Source organism: Canis aureus, chromosome 16 (assembly GCF_053574225.1).
Source record: "Canis aureus isolate CA01 chromosome 16, VMU_Caureus_v.1.0, whole genome shotgun sequence".
Lineage (NCBI taxonomy): Eukaryota > Metazoa > Chordata > Mammalia > Carnivora > Canidae > Canis > Canis aureus.
In genome coordinates, this window is record NC_135626.1 from 9,807,196 (window position 1) to 9,832,282 (window position 25,087).

At 59.0% G+C, this 25,087-nt stretch overlaps 1 protein-coding gene and 1 long non-coding RNA gene across 12 annotated transcripts; one reads left to right on the forward strand and one right to left on the reverse strand.

Moving 5' to 3' along the window:
• Nucleotides 1–1,474: 1,474 nt before the first annotated feature.
• On the forward strand, nucleotides 1,475–4,851 carry LOC144285726 (uncharacterized). 9 transcript variants are annotated; one of them, XR_013353953.1, is made up of 6 exons: nucleotides 1,475–1,713; nucleotides 2,410–2,553; nucleotides 2,915–3,309; nucleotides 3,559–3,800; nucleotides 3,912–4,224; nucleotides 4,543–4,851. It is a non-coding gene; the product is annotated as an uncharacterized LOC144285726 (long non-coding RNA). The 9 variants fall into 9 exon arrangements; XR_013353955.1 differs by having other exon boundaries at nucleotides 1,475–1,667; XR_013353954.1 differs by having other exon boundaries at nucleotides 1,477–1,713; nucleotides 3,130–3,309.
• A 5,430-nt stretch (nucleotides 4,852–10,281) lies between these two features.
• Nucleotides 10,282–20,511, reverse strand: LOC144285728 (globoside alpha-1,3-N-acetylgalactosaminyltransferase 1). Of its 3 annotated transcripts, XM_077851252.1 has the most exons (7): nucleotides 20,378–20,511; nucleotides 19,530–19,715; nucleotides 18,911–18,976; nucleotides 14,030–14,080; nucleotides 13,920–13,955; nucleotides 13,087–13,221; nucleotides 10,282–11,853 (listed from the first exon to the last, which is right to left on the reverse strand). In XM_077851252.1, exons 2-7 carry the CDS (start codon nucleotides 19,598–19,600, stop codon nucleotides 11,169–11,171), a joined length of 1,044 nt encoding a protein of 347 aa, XP_077707378.1. In that variant the 5' UTR covers nucleotides 19,601–19,715; nucleotides 20,378–20,511; the 3' UTR covers nucleotides 10,282–11,168. The 3 variants fall into 3 exon arrangements, with proteins under 3 accessions (XP_077707378.1, XP_077707379.1, XP_077707380.1); XM_077851253.1 differs by lacking the exon at nucleotides 18,911–18,976; XM_077851254.1 differs by lacking the exons at nucleotides 18,911–18,976; nucleotides 19,530–19,715 and having other exon boundaries at nucleotides 20,378–20,469.
• Between the last annotated feature and the right edge of the window lie 4,576 nt (nucleotides 20,512–25,087).

The following is a 25,087-nucleotide window of genomic DNA, read 5'->3' on the forward strand; positions in this document are numbered from 1 at the left end:
GTCACCCAAAGGCTGCCCTGCGTCCCCAGACCCAGTGCACATGCTCCCTCAGGGCCCGCCCCATGCCTGCTTCTGGCAGGGCTAGTGAGAAGGGAAGGAGAAGGATGTATGTGCTTTGTGCAAGGATTTCCTGGCCCCACATGGCTGTAAAGGAAACTCCTTGACATACTTCAGATTTGCAATCTTCTGGTGCGGAGGGGGGGGGGGGCAGGGGGGCAGGCAGGTGACACTGCCAGCCCAGCCCTCCCACGATGGGCACTGCCTGCTTACCCTCAACTCACCTCGCTGTGGAGCCCACGGCCGTCCCCTGTCCAGTGCCTCAGGCCAGGTGGACCGCCTCACCCTGAGCCAGTAGAGGGCCAAAGGGCACCCCCAGGCAACTTCCTGGGCAGTATACACCCAGCACACCCTAGAACTCTGGCCTCGGGGAGGAAGGCGATCCAGGTGGGGCTTGCCTTCAGGTGTGGCCTGGCAATCTACTCAGCTTCTCTGGTCCCCCATGTCCCCTCCTAGAAAAACATATGGGTTCAGCTCAGGGCCAGCCCCCAGCTCCCCAAGGGCAGTCGACACTGCCTGCCTTCACAGCTGGTGGACCACACCACCATCTGCCTTCCTTGGAGGGGAACATACATTTCCTGCCACCTGCAGAGGGCTTGCAGGTGAAGGTCCCAGGTACTCCAGGAACGGTTCACACACCTTGACATCCATGAGTCCACAGGTGAGGCAGCCAAGGCAGAGGAGTTGAAGTAACTACCTGACTGGGCTCCTCGCCGCCCCCCCCCAAGCCCAGCCCAGCCCAGCCAGGTGCAGTGAGTGGAGCAAGAATCTGGCAGATTCAGTTTAGGTGGAGGCAGCTCCCAGGGCTTCAACATCTGGTCCTCCCCACGCATCCTTGCCCTCCCAGTTTTGACCTGCACCTTTACAGGTAAAGGACCTCCTGGAACGGAGGCCTGCACTCCGCAGGATCCCAAGGGGGCAGGGGCTAGGCTTCCGGACTCAGCCCCTCACCGGCCAGGACCACGCCCTCCCCACCGCAGCGCGCGCGCAGGCCAGGTGGGCACACCTGGGACCGCAGACGGTGTGCCTTCCCCGGGGGAACCCATTCCGGATCCCAGCCCAGAAAGGCGGAAGAACCCGCGTGCCCTCCAGCCCCGGGGTGGATCCCGCTCTCAGGCCTGGGAGGTGGTGCCGCGCTCTCCCGCAGCGAGCGCCGCCGCCGCGTGGCCCTGCCCCCACCCCCGGCCCCGCGGGGCTGGGGCTCACCTCGTCCGCCCGCACGCTCGGCGGGGCCACCAGCATGAACGCGGACAGGGGCTGCACCCCGCCTGGGGCCCAGGGCAGCAGCGCGCCGCCTGCGGCCGCCGGGCGCCCCGCCCCGCTCCGGGCACTGCCGTCGCCACCGCCACCCACCGGCCCGGGCCATTGTCTGCGCCGCCCTCGCCCCGCCCCTCCTCCCGCCGCGCTCGAGTGACGGGCGGCCCGGCAGAGTGGGCAGGGGCGCGGCGCCCAAGCCACCCGGCCGGAGCCGCCGCCCCCAAACCCAACCCGCGAGCGGGCACAGTGCCACCCGAGCCTCCTCCCCACGCCGGACGTGGGCACCCCCCCCCTCCCCTTTTGACGGATGGGGCCTGGGGGGCCAGGGGGTGGGGTGATGGCCCAAGATCAGAGTGAGTGAATGGTCAAGGTCAGACTGGAATCCCGCCTCCCCGACCGGTAAGGGGGGGTGACCCCCAAGGTCACCAACAAGACCACCCATCCCTGCCCTCCCCAGAGAGAACACCTGAGGGTCCCTGGGCCTCACACCCTTCCCAGCTCCAAAATCCACTCCTTGGGGCGGTCTGGACCCCAAAGGCCCCCTGTCCTTCATTCCAAGGCAAGGCAGGGGGCTCTGGGGCCTCGCTCCCACCCTGTGGATACTACACTGCTGGGTACGGAGTCAGAGCCCACAAACGGAAGCAGGCCCTAGCAGCCCACAGGGCTGGATGTCCTTCTGTCGCTGGGTTTTGCTCACAACTGGAGAACAGCAAGGCTCAGGGTGGTTTAGCACTCATTCGAGGCCACTTGGTGATACGCACTGCGCTGGTGTCCATCTCTGAAGCCAATGGCCTTCGCTGTGAGGCTGCCTGCCTCCCCTAGTACCCAGGTGCAGAGCAGGCCAGCGGAGGGGCAAACAGAGGCTGGTCTGCTCCTGGCCCCTCACCGTCCTTCCCCAAAGCCCCAGTGGGTGATTCCCAGGGCAGTGTTCATGCCCCGAATGGTGAACACATGGGTACTGGGGAAGAGGGGGCCACAGATGGGGAAACTGAGGCCGGCGACATGCCAAAGTCACAGAGCTAGTCAGTTTCAGCTGGCTCCGACCAGAACCACAGTCCCCCATTCCACACCTTGCCCTGCCCCCGCTGCCCCCAGGCCCGGGTTGCCGGTGGCTGCAGGGGGTGCAAAGTCCAGGGCACCAGGCCTAGCTCCCTTCACCCTGGCTGGCACCCAGCCCCATCTCCGGTGCCCTCTGACCTGACATTTTCTGATGTTGTGCCACTATCAACTGTCACTCGGGTATCCAGGAAACAGCTTCTGTTGCTAGGGGGATAGCCTGACACAGGTGGCTGGTTGGCAGGGTGGAGCCGCGGGGAGGGAGGGGCAGACTGGGGTTTCCCTCAGAAAGGATCTAGGGTGGGGATGCTGGTGGGGGGGTTGAAGGGGGGATCAGACTGCACAGCTATTGGGTCCACACAGGGGCCCCTGGAAAGCCCCAGTCCCAAGCCTTCCTGCAGGCAAGTATTTTGGGGGCCTGTAGTTGCCAAGCAACTGCTACAGGTTACCATGGGAACTCACCCTCCTTCCCGGGCTTGTCATTTCTAAGGGGATGCCCTCTCTTTTCCACCTCCTCACTCTGACTTGGCTGCCCTGGGAGGAGATCCCTGGGTCCCGTAAGCTCACTCCCCAGCCCCCAGGGAGATGTGCTCTGCAGTGACCCTAAGTGAAGACTGAGCATCAAAAGCCCAGAACTCTGAGAAAATGCAGAGCTCAGAGCCCAAGGCCTTCATTAGAGTGGGGAGAGGACGAAGGGGCTCATTAGCTCTGTTTACGTCTCCATTCTGGCTGTTAACCATCACCTTGGGGCCTGCCCAGCCCTGACTTTGGAAGCTCACTGCAATCACAAGGAATTTGGTGCCAACACCTGTGCCTTGCCCCTCCCGGGCATGTCTGCACACAGGGACGTGTCCCCACCAGCCCTGCCACCACCCAGCTGGGGAGTCCATTCACCTTTCAGAGCCTCAGTCTCCCCTTCTGTGTATGAAGACGGCAGAGGTACCTATGTTGTGGCATTGTGAGACATTGCAGCCTAAGGCCAGGCGTGGGGAAGGCACCACTCCAGCAGGAGTGTGGGAGGGTCTGGGGGTTCCTCCGCAGAGCCCAGCCCATGGCTGGTGTGTGCCGATGGTAGACTGGCCACGACCTCAGGTCCCCAGGGTCCTGGCCGGGTGCCTTCTCCTAGGATCTACTATCTGTCCTCCACCCCCATTCCTCTATTTCCTCTCCATGGCCTCACCTTCTCAGATTGGAGCCAAGGCGAGGCCCCTGGGAAGTGAGTATCCGTTGTGAGTGACCCACTGTCAAGGGCTTGTGGCCGCAGCCTCGTGGGACCGAGGAGCACCCAACTGGCTTCACTTCTGGGGCCAACAGCATGGGCACTCTGCTTCATTTCATTGATGCCCCTAGGAGCCTACTGTCCCTGGGGAACCCAGGACCTGTTCCTCAGCCCCTCCGGCCGGTCTGAGGACAGTGCAGAACCCCACCAGGTGAGCAGCTGGGCAGCACTGCCCTTCGTTGGGCAGGGTCTCTGGGGACAGGAACCCCTCAGGTCTGGACAGCCCACCCATCCAGATGGCTGCCTTCCCTGTGCCCCTCAGACCCAGCCACCCTGCCTGGCAGCAACAGATGAGCTGCCAGAAACCACAGAGGGTAACCTGAGCTGCCCTGGGAGGAGCCCAGGGCCTTGGAAATGGCTTAGAAGGGCCCGCTCGGCTTGCAAGTGAAGAAGGAAACACCAGCTCCTGACCTCGGGAGGCCTGGCCCTGCTAGGTTCCCTGGTGCGCTGTCCTGGGCGCCACCGAGTCACTACCCCTTGGCCCCACCTTGTTTCCTTCCCGGTGTGTGTCACCCCTGAAATGATGGTGCTCCCGGTGCGTTTACAGTTGGCTGCTGTCTCCTCGCAACTGGAAGGTGAGACCTTTGTCTACCCAACTGGTGCTCAGAGCCGGGGTGGGGACACGTGAGGGGGTCACAGCGCCACCTGCTGTTCCTGATAGCACACCCTCAGAGGGCACTCACAACACAACCTGGCCAACCAGATGGGTCCTGGAGACCTCCCCAGACCCCCAACGGCTCCCCCCAGCCCCCTGGGCACCTGGGTACCTAGCCTTTGGGGCAGGAATTACACCAGTGCTCCTGTTGTGGGTTGAACTGTGTCCCCAGAAAGCATGTTGAAGTCCTAACCCTGCACCTGTGAGTAAACCTTACTTGGAAATAGCATTTTTGCAGATGTCATCAGGTTAAGATGAGAACACACTGGACGAGGTGTTTTTATAATGACTGGTGTCCCCATAAACACGGGAAACCTGGACACAGACACACAGAGGAGGCCGTAATGAGGACAGAATCAGAGTTGGGAGCAATGTGCCTGAGTTGAGGAATGCTACGAGTGGCTGGCACCACCAGAGGTTGGAAGGGGTAGGAAAGATCCTCTCCTAAGAGCTTGCAGAGAGAGCGCGGAACTGCCAAAACCTGATGCTGGGCTTCTGGCCTTCAGAACTGATGGAGAATAAATTTCTTTTGCTTTGAGCCACCCAATTTGTGGCACTTTGTTACCGCATGAACAAAAACTGAACACAACCCCTCCTCCAGTACCAACCCCGACCTCAGCCACCCTGGCCAGGTGCAGCCAAGCAAGCGTTTTAGGCGGAGCCCCAGGAACCTGATGGCGACGCAGGAGGTGACCTAGGGCAGTGAGGACGGGGAGCCTGCGGGCACACAGTAGATATAAGCTCCAATTATCATCCTCATCGTCAGCCTCCCTGCCTCGAACCAAGCCTGACCACAGGACACTTCTTTCTGGAATATCTCTCTGCACCCACTCCTTGCCCAGATGAATCCTGCCAATAGCAGTGTATGCTCTTGGAGACAGACCCTGCCCCAGTCGAGCCTGGGTGGAGGCTGCAGCCTCCTGAGCAGATCTGGAGGCAGAGGCTCCCAGCTGAGCTGAGCCAGGATTCTGGTACAAGAACCAGGATATGGTCCAAGGAAGGCGAATGTGTCCCATGGCACAGACAGCTAGTACGTATTTCCAGGCTGGGGTCTGGCCCTGCCCTCCTCCCTCCAGAGCTGTCTCCAGCTCTCTCTTAGCTCCTCTCTGCCTCCGAGGCTCTGCAGCTTTGCTTTTCCCCAAAGCACACTGCTTGCAGACATGTGCAGGACTGTGTTCCTTTTGTTCTTTGGCTCCCAGCATCAGGGTCACCCTGGAGGTCTATAAGACACCAGCCAGGGGTTCCTGCCCACCCTCCTTCACCCTGCCTCACTTCCCTACAGCGCTTGCTCTTCCCTTTCACCTGAATAGGCTCTTGTGCTTTGGCCCATCTCCCCTTCTGGGCTGTGAGCTCCTGCAGGACAGGGAGCGTGGAGGACCTCTCAGCACCACCCCCAGAGCTCACACAGCCCCTGCTCAGGGTGAGTGTGAGAGGCACAGTAGCTGAGCGGGTCCACGAGAGAGTCTCAGAGCCCCGTCCTGCCTCTGAACAGCTCACATCATGGACCTGGAGGCTAACAGTCAGAAGTGCCTGTTGGGGTGGGGGCAGGGGATGCCCAGAATGACCCCTGGGTGTCCCTTCCCTGCTCCGCTGGCTTCACTGAGCACAGTGGGTACAGCCTGCCCCCTCGTGGTCAGCCTCAGCATGGCAGCCCCAGCAGGAAAACCAGAAAACAAAACACACACCTTTGTTTGGGTGTAGCCAAGGCAGCGGCTCTCCCTGGCCCTAGAAGGTAAAGGAGCAGGATCTGTGGGCTCCAGGGTGGGTGTGAGAAGCCTCAGAGGCCTCCGTTGTCCCTGCTTCCCTCTCCTGTCCTGGTGCTTGGTGCATTCATCAGACCTCCTCACCCTGGCCAGAGCCCTGACTCTGGGACCTCTTCCCAGTGGGGGCCCCGAGGCCACCATAAGGAGGATCTCGACCTTGGCCCCAGCCCAGGGGTCTAGTGCTCTGCCATGCTCTGCATACCCAGCTCCTCATTCCCCTCAAGCCCCCAGGCTGCCCTCTGCTCAGAAGGACCTCCAGGCAGTCCCAAGCATGTTCCCTGGCCTGGGAGCGGAGTAAGTCAGGGATGGAGATCCAGGGCCAAGATATTCTTCCACAAGCCTGTGGGACCCTAGGTGCCCTGCTCTATGCAGCCCAACCTTCAGAGGAGTAAGCTGAGGCCTGTCTCGTAGCCCCTCCACCTAGGCGGGTGTCTCTTCCTAGTCTAGGTGCCCAGGATGGTGTGCCAGGACCCCAGAGCCTGTCCTCCCCAGGTGCCCTAGGAAAGTGTCCAGCCAGGCAGCCCCCTGGGCACCCTGCGGAGCCCCGGTCATCAGCCGGGCATGTCTCCCCTTGCCACGTATGAGCCCTGGACATCCTCCCAGGAGACTGGATGCCCCCGCCCCATGGCTGCCTCCAATCCCTTTCTTCTTTCCCTCTTGTCACCTCCGCAGTGTCCACTCCTCCTCCGACCCCATCCCATGGCCCCCATCTGTGAAGTCAGTGTGTGTATGTACCTGTGGGCGCGTGGGGATGTCCTCCCACATGGGAGGGGGTGAAGGGGTCCCCAGGATTCCGACTGGAAACCCCATAGGAGGGGCGAGCCCTGGCCTGGGAGACCAGAACCTCTCCTTCTCTGGACTCACCTCTCACCTCGCGCGCCCCGGGCCAATCCCCGCCTCTCCTGGTCTCAGTTTCCCAGTTGTACCAGGAGGGGCTGGACGCGGAACTGCGTAAGCGCGCGCTGAGCGCGGGCCCGGCGCCCTGCTCCCTCCTCGCGGGATGGGGTGCGGGCCGGGCCCTGCGGTCCTCCGCCACCCCCCCGGCCGGGAGCGCGGCCGGGGCCGGGGCGGGGCCGGGGGGGGCACTCACCTGGCAATCTACCATCATCCTCAGCCCTGGCAGCGCATCGCCGGCCCCAGGGCGGGGCCCGGGGCTCGCAGAGGCCGCTCGCCTCGGCCCGCGCGCGGCGCAGGGGCGCGCCCGGCTGCGGGGCTCATGGCGCGGCCTCCCGTCCCCGCCGGGCCCGGAGCTCCGCAACCGCCGCCGCGCGCGCCGCTCCCATTGTCTGCGCCGCGCTGCGCCGCCGGCCGCTCGGGCCCCGCCGCTCGGTTCCGCCCGGGCTCCCGGGCTCCGGCCGGGTGGGCGGGGACAGCCGAGGCCCCGCCCCGCCCCGCCCCGCCCGCCGCAGGTGTGAGCGCGGGCGCCGCCGCGCGAGCTCGGGGCCCGGGGCGCTCGGGGGTCGCGCCCGCCTCCCCCGCGGGCCGTGGTGGGGACGGTCGGGGCCGCCGGGCCTCGAGTCCACGGCCGCGCGCACGCGGGGTCCAGCGCGCCTGGCGGACCGCGCCCCAGGGCCCAGCGCCCCCCGCCTGCCCTCGGCCCCGCACGCCCGCTGGGACCTCGCGCCGCCCCAAACCGAGCCGGGGGCCAGGGCCAGGGCCAGGGCGAGGGCGAGGAGACCGGGAGGCGCGGGACCGTGTCGCCCGATAGGCAGCCCGTCCCCCGTCCTGGTCTCCACACGTAACCTGCAGGGGCCCGTGGTGCAGGGCTGGGCTGGGGACCTGCGGGCGGCGGGACACGGAGCCAGGCAAGGAGGTCAGTCCGCCCCTCTCTCCTCCCCTACACCTCTTCTCCTCGTCCCCCGGCAGGACCCTGGACACCAGGTCCGGCCCTGGTTGCCGTCAGGGGGGTGGGAGCCCAGGGAGGAGGGAGCCCACCACCCGTCCCGGGCATAGTTAATGTTGCAAAGGGCACCCCCACCCCCACCCCCACTCGGTGATTTCACCCCTTTTTGTACATGAGCAGAGATCAAGATCACTCAGCTCTCAGCGACCAAGTCCAGCTGTGAACATGAACGGGGGACTCAGGGTCATTGCCCTTCACCCCCAGCCAGGCCACACCCTGTGCCCCCTGCTCACCACCCCCACGAGGTCCTGGTCAGAGACTCCATTTTCAATGAGGCTCTGAGAAGCTACCACAGGAACTTGCCTGTCACAGGGCTGTGACATGGCCTTGCTGTGCGTTTGAACCCAGGTCAATAGACCCAAAAGCTGCGCTTGCACAGGTGCTTGAGGAGGCGGTCTCTGAGCCCAGCCTTGGATATGGGGCCGTCTTGGACGGGGCCATGTGAGGAAAGCCGTGCAGCAAAGGCTTAGTGGGCTCCCTGGGGGAGGAAGCCCTTGGGAGGCTGTAGTGGGGTGAGGGGTCCCCGCTGGGGAGGGCATCCGCACCAGATCACACACGGCTCTGGAGGCTGGACAAGGAGTTGGGGGTCACTGCAGGTTGGAGGGCGTCGGGGACACCATCCCGGCAGTCTTATCACAGCCACTCCTCCTGGACCTGTAGGGAGCTTGGTGGGCATGTTATTTGGCCCCACTCGAGCATGGATCCCCAAAACCAAATAGGAAAGAGCAGGCTGCCTGTGTACTCCTGTGAGATGGGGGCTGTGGCGGTCATCTGCCTCCTCCCAGGGTGGGGCAGGCTGCCTGGAGGGAGGAGGCAGTTGGCCACAAGGGACAGGAAGCTTTAGTGTCAGGAGCCTCCAGGGTGGACATTTTGTATTTGCGATTTTCTTTCTTAAGCGTGTTTGCAATTTAGAAAACCTCAAAGCCCCCAAAACTGAGGGGCCCTGTCAACAATGCTGCCTGTGGCTGAGATCTGATCCCTTCAGGCAGGGGCGGAGGGCTGCTGGGCCTGTCTCTGGGCCCTCCCACCTCCCTCGGCTGGGTCCTGATCCGTCCTCCTCCACCCCTCCCGACCCTCACCAGGCTCTTCTCCCCTGTGGACAGCTCTGGCTCTAAGCCCTCTGCTTTGTTTTAGAAAGTAACTTGGACCCGGGTTTGGTTCCAAGAGCTGGGTCTCGTCACTCCCTCGACTTTTGCCCTGCGACGGTGACCAGGGCCAGCCATGTTCCTGGGGGTCTGGGCCAAGGCTGAGAAGGGGAATCAGCTGGGTGCAGGAGAGGCAGGGGCTGGGAGGGAGGCAGGGGCTCCCCTCTCCCCTGCAATCCTGCTGCCGCCTGGGCCTCAGGGCCGCCTCCCCCCTGAGGCCTTCTCTGGTCACCATGCCAAGGTGCCTCTCCCTGCCTCAATGTGGAAGCTCCTTGAAGGCAAGTCCCGCTTTTTCAACACGACGTGCGTCATGGGGCAGGTCCTGATGCCCAGTCTCCCCCGTGGGACACAGGCTGTGGGCCCACCCTGATCCCTCATCCAGGAAGCACCCTGGCACCTCTGCCTGACTTGTCTTCTCTCCAGCCCATCCGTCTCCTCTGCTCACACTCTGGCAATCTGTCCTTGCTCACTGGCCAGAAGTCAGGCTACAGGAGGAGTGGGCTTTGGGCTGACCCCCAGCTTTGCCAGGGGGTGGCCAAGTAGGTGGGTGCCTGTTCTTCTTTATGTGGCCAGAGAGTACCCCTCTGCGCCCTCTGTGGCCAAGGTGCCGCTGCCCGCAAAGGAGGGAACACTGGGCCACCCAACCCTGGACCCACGCCCTGACCCATCTCTGTCCCGCCAGGCAGATACAACCACGGGGTGGGGAGGACAGAGTGGGGGGCTCTGGAGTCCCTCTGGGACTACTGTGCTGGGGGGGCTGCCCTCCCAGGCCTTCTAGTCCCAGGCCTGTACCTCAGCCTCGGAGCCCCACGCCCACCGATGGCCTCACAGGGCTGAGAGCCAGCAGACACGTGCCTTATGGGCTCAGGGACTGAGTGGCCGCATGGTGGCCAGCCGGTGGGCCTGGCTTCCCTTGATTGTCGGGAGTATGGCCTGTCCGGAAGCACGTGATCACTTCACCCTGCTCCCAGGAGGATAGGAGTGAAATTCTGTTTGTTGCAGCAGTCAGCTTAACTCCAGATTTTCTGGAAAGCTGGGCACCCCCAACCCCCTCTGCAAATTGACCGTATTTAAAATCCAGGCTGCCTGGATCCCCAGGGCCTGGCCGCACAGACACTCGGATATGCAGGTGAAAATCCCCTGGTTGGGGCTTAGCACACGCCAGCTTTTCTTTCTTTCTTAAGATTTATTTATTTAAGAGAGAGCGTGCAAATGTGCACACACGTGTGAGTGGGGGAGGAGCAGAGGGAGAGAGAGAAGCTCAACCAGACTCGCCCACTGAGCAAGGAGCTGGATGGGGCAGTGAGGAGGAGAGCTCTATCCCAAGACCCTGAGATCATGACCTGAGCTGAAACCAAGAGTCAGCCGCTCAACCGACGGAGCCATTCAGGCACCTCCCACACCACCTTTGTTAAAAGCTGCCCAAACCCTCTTACAAAGGAGGTGGTTGGTGCCAGCGAGTGTGGCCCACCATGGGGTACAGGCTAGACCTGGCAACCAGAGGGAGCCAGGCCTGTTCTGCTGCAAAGGCTCACTCCCAGGCTGAGCGAGGGATTGGCTCTGTGTGGCTGGGGGACTTCACAGTCCCCAAGACCCCCGGCAGCCAGAGAAGAGGGGTCTGGGATGCCTTTCACAGCAGCGGCTTAGAAGTGCAACTTTAAGGGCGAGAGGCAACAGAAGGGAGGCACAGGTGGGGTCTCAGGCACAGTGTAGGGCTGACTCCAGGGCCTGCCCCAAACGCACATCTGCTGGGTGAGGCTGCCAGGCCCTGGACTTCTTCACCCGCCTCCCATCTTCCTGATTCTAGGGCTGTGTGGTCTTTGCCTTCTCCTCATGGGGAGGCAGCCCTCTACAGTGTACGAAGGCCTTTCTGCATCCATTTTCCAGGTGAGTTCTGCTAACAGACTGAGTTAGGCAAGACTGGACTGGTCTCACATGAGGCTCGAGAAAGGAGGCACTGATGCAAGGTGGCTGCTGGGGCGAGCTGGGTGCTGTGCTGGGGTGAGCTGGCTGCGGGGCTTAGGGCCCCATTCATGGAGCCCTGGCTCTGCTGTCAGCTCCTCAGCCAGCTGGTGGCCTTGTCCAGTGTAGAAAAGCGGATCAACTTCAGGCTAGGTGGCTGGGGCTTCCTGTCATCCCAGAGGTACTCAGGGGACAGCACTTTGGAGGGCTTGTGCGAGATGAAGCGACGGTTCAGGTGACTCTCCTCCTGCCAGGCTGCCATGATGCCATTGGCCTTGTCTGCCAGGATGGCCATGTGGCAGCCTGTGGTAAACTCGTACACCTTGGCCACCCGCCCCCCAAAGACCGCCCCACCATAATAGAAGTCCCCCTCGTTCTCTGCCACAAAGGCTGTGGAAATATGCCTGCGCTCGTAGGGGAACTGCTGGCGGGGTACAGCATAGTAGCCTGGGTGAATTGCAGCCACTAGGTCCCCCAAGGTCTCGGGGCCCCATGGGTTCCGGAACACCATGTCCACGTCGACACAGAAGAGGTAATCCACCTCGCGGTGTGCCCTCTGGGCAATATGCCGGCTGATGGTCTCCATCCGGCGCGTGGAAATCTCCTCCCAGCGGGAGTGCCTCTGGATGGGGATGATGCTGAGGAGGCGGCCAGGGCCCAGCGGGACCCGAGGAATGGCTGCAGGGTCATTAGTGAAGATATAGTAGTACACCTGGTAACCCTGCATGAAGAACTGCTCAGCCGACTCCAGGAAGTGCTGGACGAAGCGGGTATACCTGGGGTATGAGGAATGAGGAGCTTATCATCTGCTTTAGCCCCACGGGTCACTGCCCAGGGTCCCCACTGTGTGTGGGCACGGGGCCTGGGATCGACAGGCTGGGGTCCACCTTCCTAGCTTCTCACCTTGAAATGCAACTCAGGTCTGAAACCCCGGGGTTCTCTGGTCTCACATCCTCACAGTCACAGTACCACCTCTTAGGACCATCACAGGAAGGATACTTAACGGATTCTTAAATTCACAAACTGAGCTAACTTTTAGTGAGCACTTGCTAGGTGCCAGGTGGTAAGGGATTCTTAGCTCCTTCGGGACTCAAACTCGGTAACGGCAGGCACCATACATAATCCCCATTTTAAAGTTTATTTATTTATTTATTTTTTAGTAATCTCTATACTCGCCATAGGGCTTGAACTCACAACCCCAAGATCAAGAGTCACCCAATCCACTGACTGAGCCAGCCAGGCACCCCCCATAATCCCCATCTTAAAGGCAGAGACACAGGCTCAGAGAGAGGAAGGTGAGCACGTGATGGGTAAGTGGATACATCAAAGCAAGGTGAGTGGTGCTGGGGGCCTGGGGCTGCAGGTCCCAGGTGGAGGAGAGTATAGGCCGCCCCTGCCCACGTGAAAGGTGAGGGGACCAGGGGCATCACCTGAAGCAGGTGGGCCTTCTGCCGCCTGGCCAGCACCCAAGGTACTGAGGCCCCATCATAGTTTCTCCCTCAGGAGTCCCAGAAAGAGACCCGAGGGCGGCTGCGAGGTGGTGGCTTCTAAAGACAAGGCCAGGTGGGGTGGGGGAGAGGAGAGGAAGATGGGAGGCATCCAGAGAGAAGGCAGGTCCAGAGTGGGGGGGAGGGGGAGAGGGCCCTGAGGGCGGGGCTTGACCTGCCTGTGGCCTGACCATGGGCCCCCAGTTATGTGACATGGTCTTGAGCATTTCCAGCCCTTCATACCTGCCTGGATTGTTCATGGGAAGCAGAGAGGGGCTAGGCGGCCAAGGGGGTGTTGTCCCAAAGGTTCCTGCTGCTCCCTCACCTGGGCCACCTCCCTCCTTCCATGCCAGGGCCAGACCCCCTCCTCCAGGCAGCCCTCCTATCATTACTCTCTACTCCCTACCTTCCCACATGCACAGCCTCCAGTTCAGGGCAGGGTCCTGGGTCCAGGTCCTCTCTCTTCCCCCACTGTAAGCTCCTAGGGCTCTATGACAAGCACCCACCCAGCCCACTACTCACTTCCCCACGGCAAACACTGTGAGCCCGATGGTCAGGTTCAGCGGCTGGTAGATGTGCTGCAGAAGCTCAGGGTTGAATGTTCCCTCGGAGACAATGGGCGCCAACCAGGGTGTGAGCGTCAGCAGCTCAGTAGGCCTGGCAGCAGGGGAGGCCATGGGGACTGAGGCCCTTCCCTTGGGAAAGCCTCAGCCTCATCCTGGCCCTGCCTCCCATGCTGTGTGACCCTGGGCAGCTTCATCCCTGTCTCTGGGCCTCCATATCCTCATGTGGGAAGTGGGGATGATCATAGCTCCTTCCCGGCTTGGTTGAGAGGAGGAAGAGTTAATGCACATCAAGTGTCTAAGGGAGCCTGGCACTCCATGCCTGCTAAGTGCCTAACAGGTGAGGGGTGGCCCTATTAGCTGGGAAAGTGGAGTGAGCACCTACTATGTAGGTGTACCTTTTTTGTTTGTTTGTTTGTTTTTAAGTAGGCTCCATGCCCAGTGTGGAGCCCAATGTGGCACTTGAACTCACAACCCTGAGATCAAGAGTCGGACACTCAAATGAACTGGGTGCCCCGAGCTGTGCCTTTTGCAAACCCCATCTCATCTAGTCCTCCATTCAACCTGCTATGGGGGGGGTATGATTATCCACTTGTACAGAAAAATCTCAGAGCAGCTGGGTAACCTGCTCAAGGTCACGTAGCTAGTGACTGACTACCTGGACCCCAAGGCCACCTGACACCCCCACCACCCCAGCTTCTAAATTAGAGCTCTGCCTCCGTCTTCATGTCCCCACACCCTTCCTCCTGCCAGATCTCTCCATTCTGCACCTAGGCCCTACCCAACACCTACCTCTGCTCTAGGAGCTTGGGCTGAGGGTGCGGTGACCTGCAACATGAAGGGCCAGTGGTGAGGGGGGGCAGCCCCCAGGGTCACAAAGGGGGAAATGGTGGTCTGCTTACCGTGTCACGGGCTGGAATGGCTTCTCCCCCTTATACTGCAGTTTCATGTTGCTGGTGGCAGAGGCGAGAGAGAGAGAGAGAGCTGTTAGTGCCAGGGCTGGGGACTGAGATGCTCAGAGCAGGAAGGACAGAGTGGAGGGTACGCAAACACCCCCATGGGGCAGGAACCCATCCAGGTTCCAGGCCCACTCCCTGAAAGCTTCCCCACTGCTTTGCCCGCTCCACAAGGGTTGTACTCCCCCAGAAGCAGTCTCTCCGGGTCACTGAGGGGCAGAGCAATGAGCTGGACCTTGTGCCGTCCGTCCCCAAGACTGACGTTTTCTCAGACACGTTACTCTGTAGGGGCCTGGCAGTGGGTAGAAGTTTCGAGAGGCTGCAAAGACCTGGTAAGCCCTGTTCTGCCTGCCACCTTCCTGCTTGGGGACCTTGGGTGAGTCCCCTGAGCCCACGGTGATGGTCACTTGTAGCACTGAGCACACAAACACCCATCAAGGCGTAGCTTCGATGGTATTTTGTGGGTGTGATTACCATCTACCCCAGCTGCCCTTAGGTAAAGATAATCCTGCATGGCCTGGGTGGGCCCTCTGGAATCAGGTGGGAAGGCCTGAAGAACAGAGCTAAGGTTTCCGTGGAGAAACTGTGTCAGCACCTGCCTGAGCTCCAGCCTGCCCTTGCTGGTGCCTGCCCCCCTCCTCCGTTCTGGGTCTGCAGTGGAAACCCTGACTGAGCCCCCACCCTTCCTCATCTGCATAAAATGGGTAAACTTCTTTCACCCTCAGAGCTGCCCTGAGAGTCAAGGTATGTGCCTGTGCCCAGCACAGAGCAAACACTTGTCCAGTCCAGGCATCTTGTTCCCTTCTTGGTAGGCAGCCCCTGTGGCCAGCCTCCACTAGCGTCAACCTGGGTGGAGCTGTGAGAAGGAGGGTCCTCAGGAAACAGGTTGCACAGAGCCTCTGGCTCGGTCACAAACTGGTTGGAAGGACCTGGGGCCAGACCTGTGACTCCCTCCAATAAAGTCCTTCCCCAGAGGGTGGAAGTGAGGCCCAGAGAAGGCAAAGGCCTTCCCGCTCGAGGCTACCCACGCAGTTGGAGCAGCTGCAGAAGAGGCCTGGGGCTGGCTGTGAGGCCAGACCACCTGAGGACATGGCACCTGCCATTCACTGAGGGACTTTCAGTATGGCATCTTTGATGTTACCTTTGGCCTTCTTAAGTTTTCCTACCAATTTTTAGTCCCTGTTTCTCTCTATCTCTCTTTTGGTGGCAAAATGTACAAAACAAAGATTTACAATTTTAACCATTTTTAAAGAAAGATTTATTTATTCATTTTAGAGGGAGAGAAAGAGAGAACATGTGCACATGAGTAGGGGGAGAGGGACAGAGAGAGAAAAATCTCAAGCAGACTCCCTGCTGAACATGGGGCCTGATGCAGGGCTCGATCTCACGACCCTGAGATCATGAACTGAGCTGAAGCCAGGCGCCAGACGATCAACCGACACAGCTACCCAGGTGCCTGCATTTTAACCACTTTTAAGTGCACAGTTCAGAGGCATGAAGCACATTCACACTGTCATGCAACCATCCCCACCATCCCTCTCCAGAACTTTCTCATCTTCCCAAACTGAACCTCTGTCCCCATGAAACACTGACTCCCCTCAGCCCCAGTAACCATTATTCTACTTCAGTTTCTATGAATTTGATTATTCTAGTGATTTCATATAAGCGGAATCCTGTAACACTTGTTTGTCCTGTGATTAAACTCTTGAATCAACAATTTTTATCTATTTAAGGTTCAAAAAATTTATTTATCTGACAGAGGGAGAGAGAACAAGCAGTGGGAGCAACAGAGGGAGAGGGAGAAGCAGGCTCCCCACTGAGCTGGGAGCCCCATGTGGGGCTTGATCCCAGGACCCCATGATCATGACCTGAGCCGAAGGCAGGTGCTTCACGGACTGAGCCACCCAGGCAGCCGTTGAATCAACAATTTTTAAAAATGAGTCCATCAAATTGGCCGTCTGCACTAGTTTCCACACAAACAAGCACGTCAGGTTCCCGCTCAGGAAGTGAGGGCACTCTGCAAAGGCAGCAGGTGAGGAGGAAGAGCCCTACCACAGCCCTGGCAATTGGCCTCCGCCTCCCCCCAAGCCCAGCCACACTCTAGCCTCATTAAACAGCTTGTCAATCATAAGAATACTGAAGCCACAGATGAGCTGGAGCCAAAAACAAACACCAAACAGACAACCCCCCCAAAAAAATACCCAAAACAAACCCGACTTCACACTCATAGGTAGGGAAACTAAAAGTAAAAAAATCTAGATGAAAAGATGGGAAGATGCAATGACCATTTAACACACACACAAATTCTTCAATCTATTAGAAAAAGAGCTGAGTAGAACCAGAAGATAGACAAGCTGGAGAAAGAAAAAAAAAGTAGCAAATACTTTTGGCCAAAGGTGGTGCTAAACAACCCAAAACAGGCCTGGGAGAGAAGGCCGTGGAGCAGGTGCATCAGGGAAGAGGAAATTTAGTTCTTGGGAAGGATGTGGGAGAAATGAGGGCCTCAGTAGGAATTAAAGAAATGAAATCAAACCCCAAGGGATAGCATTTCCCCATCTCTCCAATCAGCAAGGTGGTTTGGTTTTTGCTTTTCCCAACACCCAGTGCTGCTTCGAGGACTGGCCTGGGAGTGGCATCTGTGTGAACAAGAGAGTGTGAGCATGTGGAAAGCAATCTATCAAGATGGATCAAGAATCTCTCCATATCATCTGGCCCAGGGTGGGAACTATTAAATGAAAGGATTTTTAATATGGAAAAAGCTTTTTTTTTTTTTTTAATTTTTTATTTATTTATGATAGTCAGAGAGAGAGAGAGGCAGAGACACAGGCAGAGGGAGAAGCAGGCTCCATGCACCGGGAGCCCGACGTGGGATTTGATCCCGGGTCTCCAGGATCGCGCCCTGGGCCAAAGGCAGGCGCCAAACCGCTGCGCCACCCAGGGATCCCTGGAAAAAGCTTTATATCTAAAGCTGCTCATTACAAACTCATTTAGAAAACTGGGGAAAAAAAAAAAGAAAGAAAGAAAACTGGGGAAATTGGAGGGGGCGCCTGGGTGGTTCAGTTGGTTAAGCATCTGCCTTCACAGCATAGTCATGATCTTGGGGTCCTGGGATGGAGTCTCATGTCAGGCTCCCTGCTCAGCGGGGAGTCTGCTTCTCCCTTTCAGCCCCTCTCCCTTGCTCATGCTCTCTCTCTCAAATAAATAAGTAAAACTAAATAAATAAGTAAAAAAAAAAAAAATCCTGGGGAATTGGAAACAACCGAAATGCTCCCTGGTCATTGGTGGGAAAAAGGTAGGCATTCAAGAATTATGACATAGCTCCTGGGGTGATAAAAGGATGGTGACCACAAAAGAGTATGAACACACGCTGATGAATATAGCCAGTTTTGGGAACACAGGCTAAAAATCTCAAAAACATATGATCGTAACTATTTTCAATAGCAAGCAGCCTTTTTGGTTTTAGAACCAAGTAAGATGCACAGTCTGTTCAAAGTACAGCAACCAGGGAGTCGACCATGAACTTTGGAAGCAAAGTATAACTCAGACTGGCTGGACACAAGATGTGTTTGTTTCTTTTGTCTTTTCTGCTTTCCAGCTTCCAAATTGACTATACTCTGTGTGTGTGTTTTTTAAGATTTTATTTATTTATTCATGACAGATACACACACACACACACACACACACACACACACAGAGAAAGACAGAGAGAGAGAGGCTGAGACAGGCTGAGGGAGAAGCAGGCTCCCAGCAAGTAGCCCGATGTGGGACTCGACCCTGGATCCTGGGATCATACCCTGCGCCAAAGGCAGATGCTCAATGCCTGAGCCACCCAGGCATCCCATATACTCTGTGTTTTTAACAGTGAAACATGCCTTGTGGTTAATTAGCAGTCCATGATCTAGATTTTATTTTATTTTTAAAAGATTTTATTTATTCATGAGAGACACACAGAGAGAGGCAGAGACACAGGCAGAGGGGGTTAGCAGGCTCCCTGCAGGTAGCCTGATGTGGAACTCCATCCCAGAACCCTCCGGGATCACGACCTGAACTAAAGGCAGATACTCAACTGCTAAGCCACCCAGGAGTCGCTATGATCCAGATTTTAAACTTGACTTTAGCTACCATGAAGATACCCCCTTGAGACTGACCCAGCCCACTTTTTCATTCTTAACTATCAAAAAGTCAGGTTTGGGGCAGCCCCGGTGGCGCAGCGGTTTAGCGCTGCCTGCAGCCCGGGGTGTGATCCTGGAGACCCGGGATCGAGTCCCACATCAGGCTTCCTGCATGGAGCCTGTTTCTCCCTCTGCCTATGTCTCTGCCTCTCTCTCTCGCTCTCTCTGAATGAATAAATAAATAAATCTTAAAAAAAAAAAAAAAGTCAGGTTCGTTATGTAGCGGAAGACTGGCTACATGTTAATCTGCTCCTCAAATACACATTGCACACAAAATTTAGCAACAAAGTCCTAAGAGCACGTGTCCCAAGTACCTCCTAAGTGGCACGTGCTACAGCAGACTGTTTACAGGTGTTGTCATACTCTATGTTCCAGGTGGCCTGGGTTGGGGGGAGAACTATCCCATTTTACAGATGAAGCCAGTGAAGCTCAGAGCCCTGTAGCACCTCAAGCTCAAAACCTGGTGCCGGGGGGCGGGGAGCAAGGGTTTGCCAGGACGCTGGAGGACTGACATGGGCATTTTACTCCACATTTGTGGCAGCCCATAAATGACCCAACGCTTATCAAAATAACCTGCGGAGGGACCTGAAAACTCTCCCAGTGTTCCCACTGCAAGCAGCCCAAAGGGCCCAAATTCTCCCTGCCCCATACTTACAAGATCTCTGGGCAGGGGAGATAATAGGGGACATAGGAGAAGGGCAGCCAGGTCTCCATATACATCCTGGAGAGGAAAAACACTTGCTGATTGTCACGAGGCTGAAAACCCACTTGGTGCACGTTAATGGGCTCAAAGGCCCCCAGTGGGGTGCATTTGGGGATCCCCCGCCACTCTGGGTCTGGCTGACCTCAGAGGTCAAAGCCCTCTGGGTCTTCTGCAGTGTGGCCACTATTCACCCAGTCATTCATTCCCGGGACAGGAATGTTCTTGGTGCCAGGCCCTACACATGGGGGAGTAGGGTGTGGTGGTGGGAGGACTACACAGAAGGAACACGTGGGGTGAATTTTGGTGTGTGAACAGGTGGGCTTCATTAATGGGGCTAGAAGGATGGTCCAGGCAGAGGAATGAGCAAGTGCACAGGCCAGGAGGTCAGTACAAAGCAAAATCCAGAAACCAGAACTAGTTTGGTCTTTCTGGGGCTGGGGTTGGGGGACAGGTGTGCCAAGGGAGGAGGGTGGGACCTAGGAATCTGTAAAGGGGCCAAGGTTTGGGGGTTGAGATGCCAAGAAAGGGAGGAGTCTGGGGTGAAGGGAGGGCCCCACAGGGGCATGCTCACCACAGGGACCAGAGGGCAATGCCCGACAGCAGGCTGAATCCGAGGCCCAGGGCCAGTCTGCGGCAGCGCATTGCTGGGTGAAGCCTCTGAACCCGGGCACCTGGGGAGCCTGACCGGCTTGGTGAGTCGCCCCCCTCTCCCAGGGCTGTCAGGCTCTGAGCCGGGGGCTCCGGGGTGGAGGAACACCTGCAAAGGAATGCTCCCCATCCTTGCTGCCCTGCCCTCCCCTGGGGAGCCCCAGCGGAGACCCCTCCAGTCGGTGGACATGGGGACAGAGGCTCAGGGCTCAGCCAAGCCTACGGCTGTGCCTCGGGAGGGGCCGCCCGCCCGCTAGTCCCGGCTCTCGGGTCTCCCTCCCCGGCCCCGCCCGCCCTCGGCGGGGAGCAGAGCGTGGCCCGGCCAGCAGGCCCGGCCAGCCTGGGGACTCGGGCAGCAGCGCAGGGCGGGGCTTGGGGAAGGATTCCCGGGGCGAAGAGGGGGACCCCGGAAATGGAGCCCGAGTGGGCCCCGCGGGGACCGGCCGGCCGGGGCGGGGGCTGCGCCGAGAGGGGCGGCCGTGATGCCCCCGCGGCGGGCTGCGGGCGGGCCTAGGTGGCAGGGACCCTTGCTCCGGGCGCCGGGCCTGGGCTCTCGGGGGACGGCGGGAACGCGCTGCAGCGCTCACTCGCTCGGGAACCTTGGGCAAGTCACTGTCCCCCCCCCCCCCCCCAGCTCCCGTGCCCCTCGGCCAGGGGGCGCCGCAGCCGCTGTCCGGGCCGGGACCCGCAGGCGACTTCCGCCCGCCGCTGCGGGCCGGGGCTCAGGGCGCTTGCGGGCGCCGCGGCGCGGGGCCGGGGAGCGCGACTCACCCTGCGGCCGGACGGGCTCCAGGACCGAGGGAGGGGCGCACCTCCACACGCAGGCCAGGGCGCGGCTCGCCGGCGCCGCGCGATCCCGGGTGGCCACGCCGCGCCCACAGCCGCGCCCCGGGCTGACCCGAGGGTGGGGCGGGCCGCGGGGTTGGGGGCGGGGCCTGCGGGGGGCGGGGGCGGGGCCGGCGGGGCGGGGTCTGCGGGCGGGGGCGGGGCCGGGGGCGGGGCCGGCGGGGCAGGGAGGTGCCCGCCCCGCCCCGCCCCGGCTCCACGCGCCCCGCCCCGGTCCCGGGGAGCAGATGGGCCCTGGGCTCCTCCCTCTGCTGGGGTCCTGCGGCCTCTCCAGCCCGGGGCCAAGGCCCGCAGAGAGAAGAGCCCATCCGGGAGCTCAGGGTGAGCGTGAGGGCTGGAGAAATCAGAAAAACTTTCATGTCTTTAGAAGAACGGAACAATCGCAGGAAGGAAAACCCAGCTGTACGTTCCGCTTCCTTTGCGGTTTAGGCTTTCCCCTTGCTCCCGGCCTCCGGGCTGGCGGGCTGGCCTAGGGCACAGCCATGCGGTTTGGTCTTGGAATCTCCCTGAGTCTGCCCTGTTCCCGCCCCGCCCCGCCCCGCCCCGCCCCGCGGGAACTGCCGTACTTTCCTCCTAGGGCTTGTTGGGTAGCATTTAGCACCGACCCTCGTCCCCCGGGGCGGGGGCGGCCCTCTGACAGCTCACTGAGGGCCCGGGGCCTGGGGGCAGAGGCCTTTGCTTGGGCACCGTTGAGGGACATACACAGGGACGAAGAGCGAGGCGCCCAGACAGTGAATGAGGGCGCGGTAAGGAGGACGCTGAGTGGATACAGCGAACCACATGAGAAAGAAGGGAGGACCATCCAGGCTCCCAGAGGTCACAGGTTTGCTCAGGGTCACAAGGATGCAGCCTGCAGCTCATAGGCCCAGGTCTTCCTGACCCCTGGGCATAGCTGCCCACATTCTTCAGGGGTGTCGCCCTATAAGGCAGGGCTTGTGTCTCCAGAGTGTGGGGGAACTGGTGAGTGCTGGCTGAAAGGCTGTTTCCATTTTTAGCTGCAAACACTGGTTCTCTGGGAGCCAGTCTGGAACTATTTTTTTCTGAAGTAAGCTCTACCCTCAACATAGGACTTGAACTCAAGACCCCGAGATGGAGAGTCACAGGCTTTACCAACTCTTGACTTTTTTGCTGATTCTAGTTGCAGCTGTATAACCAAGGGAGATAGCGGGGAGATGCTCTAAGGGCCTGCAGGCTGAGACTCAGGAATCATGGTTAGCACCACCAGAGTGACCTGGACACATTTCCACCTCTGGGAAGCCAGGTGCGAGCTGGCTTCCAACCTGAGCAGTTTTCTTCACCAAATTCCCCGCTGTGCCTTCTGGACAATGATTCCTCCCTGGTAATTAAGAGGCGAGCCAGACAGGGCTCACCCAGCCTCATGGCCGTGGCAGGCAGGCCGGCACTCTGCCAGGACCATGGCCCTCTCCTGACCCAACCAGCCCTACTCCCTCAACTCCCAGGAGAAGAGAGATTCAACCTAGGACAGCCTCAGGGCTGGGCGGAAAGAAAGGTGAAGGAAGATGGGAAGGGATGTTCATGACTTAAAGCATATGGCACCAAAAACTGGGGAGGGGGCGGAAGATGGGAGGGAGTGCAGGGCGTGCATTTGTGCATTTGGACGCCTTCCTAAAGGGAGCATGTAGGTGGCTAACCTAGGAACCCAGGCAGAGATACCCAAAGCGCTCAAGGGAGCCAGGAGGAGAATCTGAAAGAACAAGAGCCAAACAATGAAAGCAGAGGCAGAGGGAGCGGCCGGAGAAATTCGTACACTGGATTTCCACCTGCCCCCACCCTCTCGCTTGCTCTGTCCATATATATATATGGAATTAAAAAAAAAAAAAACCCTATTACTTAAATATCTTTTTAGGATGAGGAGGGCCATGGGGGTTTCACGCTCCCTTCCTGGCTGTGAGTGTGAGTGGGGGCGGCATCTGAGGTTCACTATCTCGTTCTAGATGTCAGCACACAGGGAGTGGACGGGCAGATGGATGGACGAATGGACAGGGCGCCAAATGCATACGTGAACGCGTTCACACATGGACAGTTAACACAAGCGATTTCTCATCTGTAATAGAACAGGACCTTACATAGATTCATTTGTCTCTTTATCCAAGAAACTGTGTGTGCTACATGTTGGCACTGTTCTGAGGGTTCAGGCTTCCAGCAATGAAGCGACACAGTTCCTACTCGCAAGGAGCTGACCCAAGAAGGGGTTAAATGATAAATTCTGATCACAGGCCACAGGCCAGTGGTCTTATTGCTGGGATCAGCTCCTTGTCCAGCAGCTTTGGACCATCCCAAGTGAGGCCTGTGGTGGAGGGGCTATGCCCGTGCTACCCTCGATAACCAAGGGACCATTACCCTCACCTGTCCTCGGGCTTCCCATCTGTAAAATGGAAGTGAGTTCACCAAGGGGATTGGGCAGCATCCCAGGGAGTGGTTCCTCTTCCGGTTAGTGGCCAAGCCGGGCTGAGAGTCCGGGCCTCAAAAGCTGATCCTCAGGCTCCCCACGACCCACAGAGTTTCACAGTTGACCCCCTGCTGTGACCTATCTCTGGGATCCTGGAGGATGCCTCAGAGTGTTTCCCAGAAAGAAGGGGCTCCATGGTGGAACATGCCTTGGAGCCTTGGAATGATCAGGAATAGCAGGAGGCAGCAGGTCCCTGGACCTCAATCTCCAAGGATAGGTGGGAAGGTGTGCAGAGCCTCCAGTGCGTGGACCTCTCTTTTTTGACTTTGAGGAACAACCTTTTGTCTGGAGCAAGGGCCAGCCTTTTCCCTGGGAGCCCAGCAGAAGGCCGCAGAAAGCCCAGGTTAGACCCAGACATCCATCTTAGCCCTGTGGGGTCTCGGTGCCGCAGGGTGGACAGCGACAGGTGACAAGTGCCTGAGGACAGACCCTAAGTCTCAGCCCACCTGCTCAGGGTTCTGACCTCAATTTTCTGGGAGATCTTGGATGAAACCTGCTTCTCCTGGTATAAAAAGAGGCAATGGATTCCTCCCATTCTTCCTCTCAGAGCCCCGGAGGGATGGGGCCCGAGGTGTATATGGCGGGTGGGGGATTCCAGGCCTCATCCCAGCATCACCCTGAGCAGCTCTGTCCTGTGTTTGTGACCCTGGGCTTCTGCATTCAGTATCATCAGAACAACATACACCTGACACCCCAAAAGAGTGGGGTTTATTTATATTTATTTTTAAAAAAGATTTTATTTATTCATAAGAGACACACAGAGAGAGGCAGAGACACAGCAGAGGGAGATGTAGGCTCCCTGAGGGGTGCCCGATGTGGGACTTGATCCCAGGACCCTGGGATCACCACCTGAGCGGAAGGTAGATGCTTAACCACTGAGCCACCCAGGTGCTCCAAGAGTGGGGTTTTTAGGACATGTGTGGGCTGGTGAGCACTGGGCCAGTTCTGACCCCCAGGGACCCTGCTCTTCTGTTCCTTGTTGTCCTTTGTGTTCAGAGGAACAAGGGTGGGTGCAGCCTGGTGCTCAGTCTGCCTGGAAGCCAGCTGAATCTGAGGGGCATTCTTGTTCTAAATTTTTTTAAAGATTTTGTTTATTTGAGACAGAGAGAGAGAGAGAGCGCCAGCGAGTGCATGAGCAGGGAGAGCCACAGAGGCAGAGGGAGAAGCAGACTCCCTGCTGAGTAGGGAGCCCTGTGCAGGACTCCATCCCAGGACCCCAGGATCATGCCAGGACCCTAGAATCATGACCCAAGCTGATGGCAGCCGCTTAACCAACTGAGCCACTCAGGCAACCCCTCCCCCCACTCTTTTTTTATTGAATTTTGAGGGTCATTCGTTAATCAAAGTCCCATCATGCCACACTAGCTAAGGCCTGGCCTGGCCCCAGGCAGAACCCACTGCTCCCCTGTTTGGCATCAGTCTGGTCACGGGGAGCAGATCCACCAAGGTCTTCTGAGGTCAGCATGCTTGTACCCTGGAGCAGACCCGGGGAGAGAACAGGACAGCACCCCACAGGCACAGATCTGAGCCCCGGCCCTGCATCCAGGAGAGGAGCTGCCCGGCCGGGCACGGGCATAGAACCCGGACCCAGACAGGACCCAGGGCATGTTCTGAAAGGCCTGTGAGCGCCGCAGGCTCACCCCAGGCTAGAGAGAAGGGCTGGCGCTTTGGAAATGGCCAAGAGCGACAAAGGTCCAGCCTCCTTCGTCATGTGAAAACAATATAAGTAAATCAATGTCATCTCCCAACTACCAAGCCCACACGGTTTCCTCCCCAAACCCTGAAACTTGGAGCCCTCGAGGCGGCCAAGGGAGTGGACACTCCCTCCCGAGCGCAGGGAGAGGTCTGCTCTCTTCCTGGCATGTGACTCCTGGCATGAGATGCCCTCCCGGTTGAGCCACTTTGTCTCCTTCCAGGAACCAGAGGAAGGGCCTAAAGACATGCACCCAGGTGTCCCCTGCACACATGGGCGCGTCTGCCTGTAGCTGAGAGCCCCACAGGAGATGCCTCCAGGGCGCAGCAGGGGGCTCTGGGGTCCCTGGCCGATATCACCGCTTGGTGGGCCACAAACCCACTTAGAGGAATAGACCGAGGTTTCTAATGCAGATAGAGAATGTCAGAGAGCCGCTCTCCCAGGAAGAGTCAGGGTCTCATGGAGTGTGTGT

Excerpts from the sequence above, each read along its gene's own strand:
- LOC144285728 (XM_077851252.1), bottom strand. The coding sequence starts at position 19,600 with ATGCGCTGCCGCAGACTGGCCCTGGGCCTCGGATTCAGCCTGCTGTCG. Across the intron at positions 18,977-19,529 it reads ATTGCCCTCTGGTCCCTGTG|GATGTATATGGAGACCTGGC; the intron begins GTGAGCATGCCC and ends TTTCCTCTCCAG. Across the intron at positions 14,081-18,910 it reads CTCCCCTGCCCAGAGATCTT|CAACATGAAACTGCAGTATA; the intron begins GTAAGTATGGGG and ends CTCTGCCACCAG.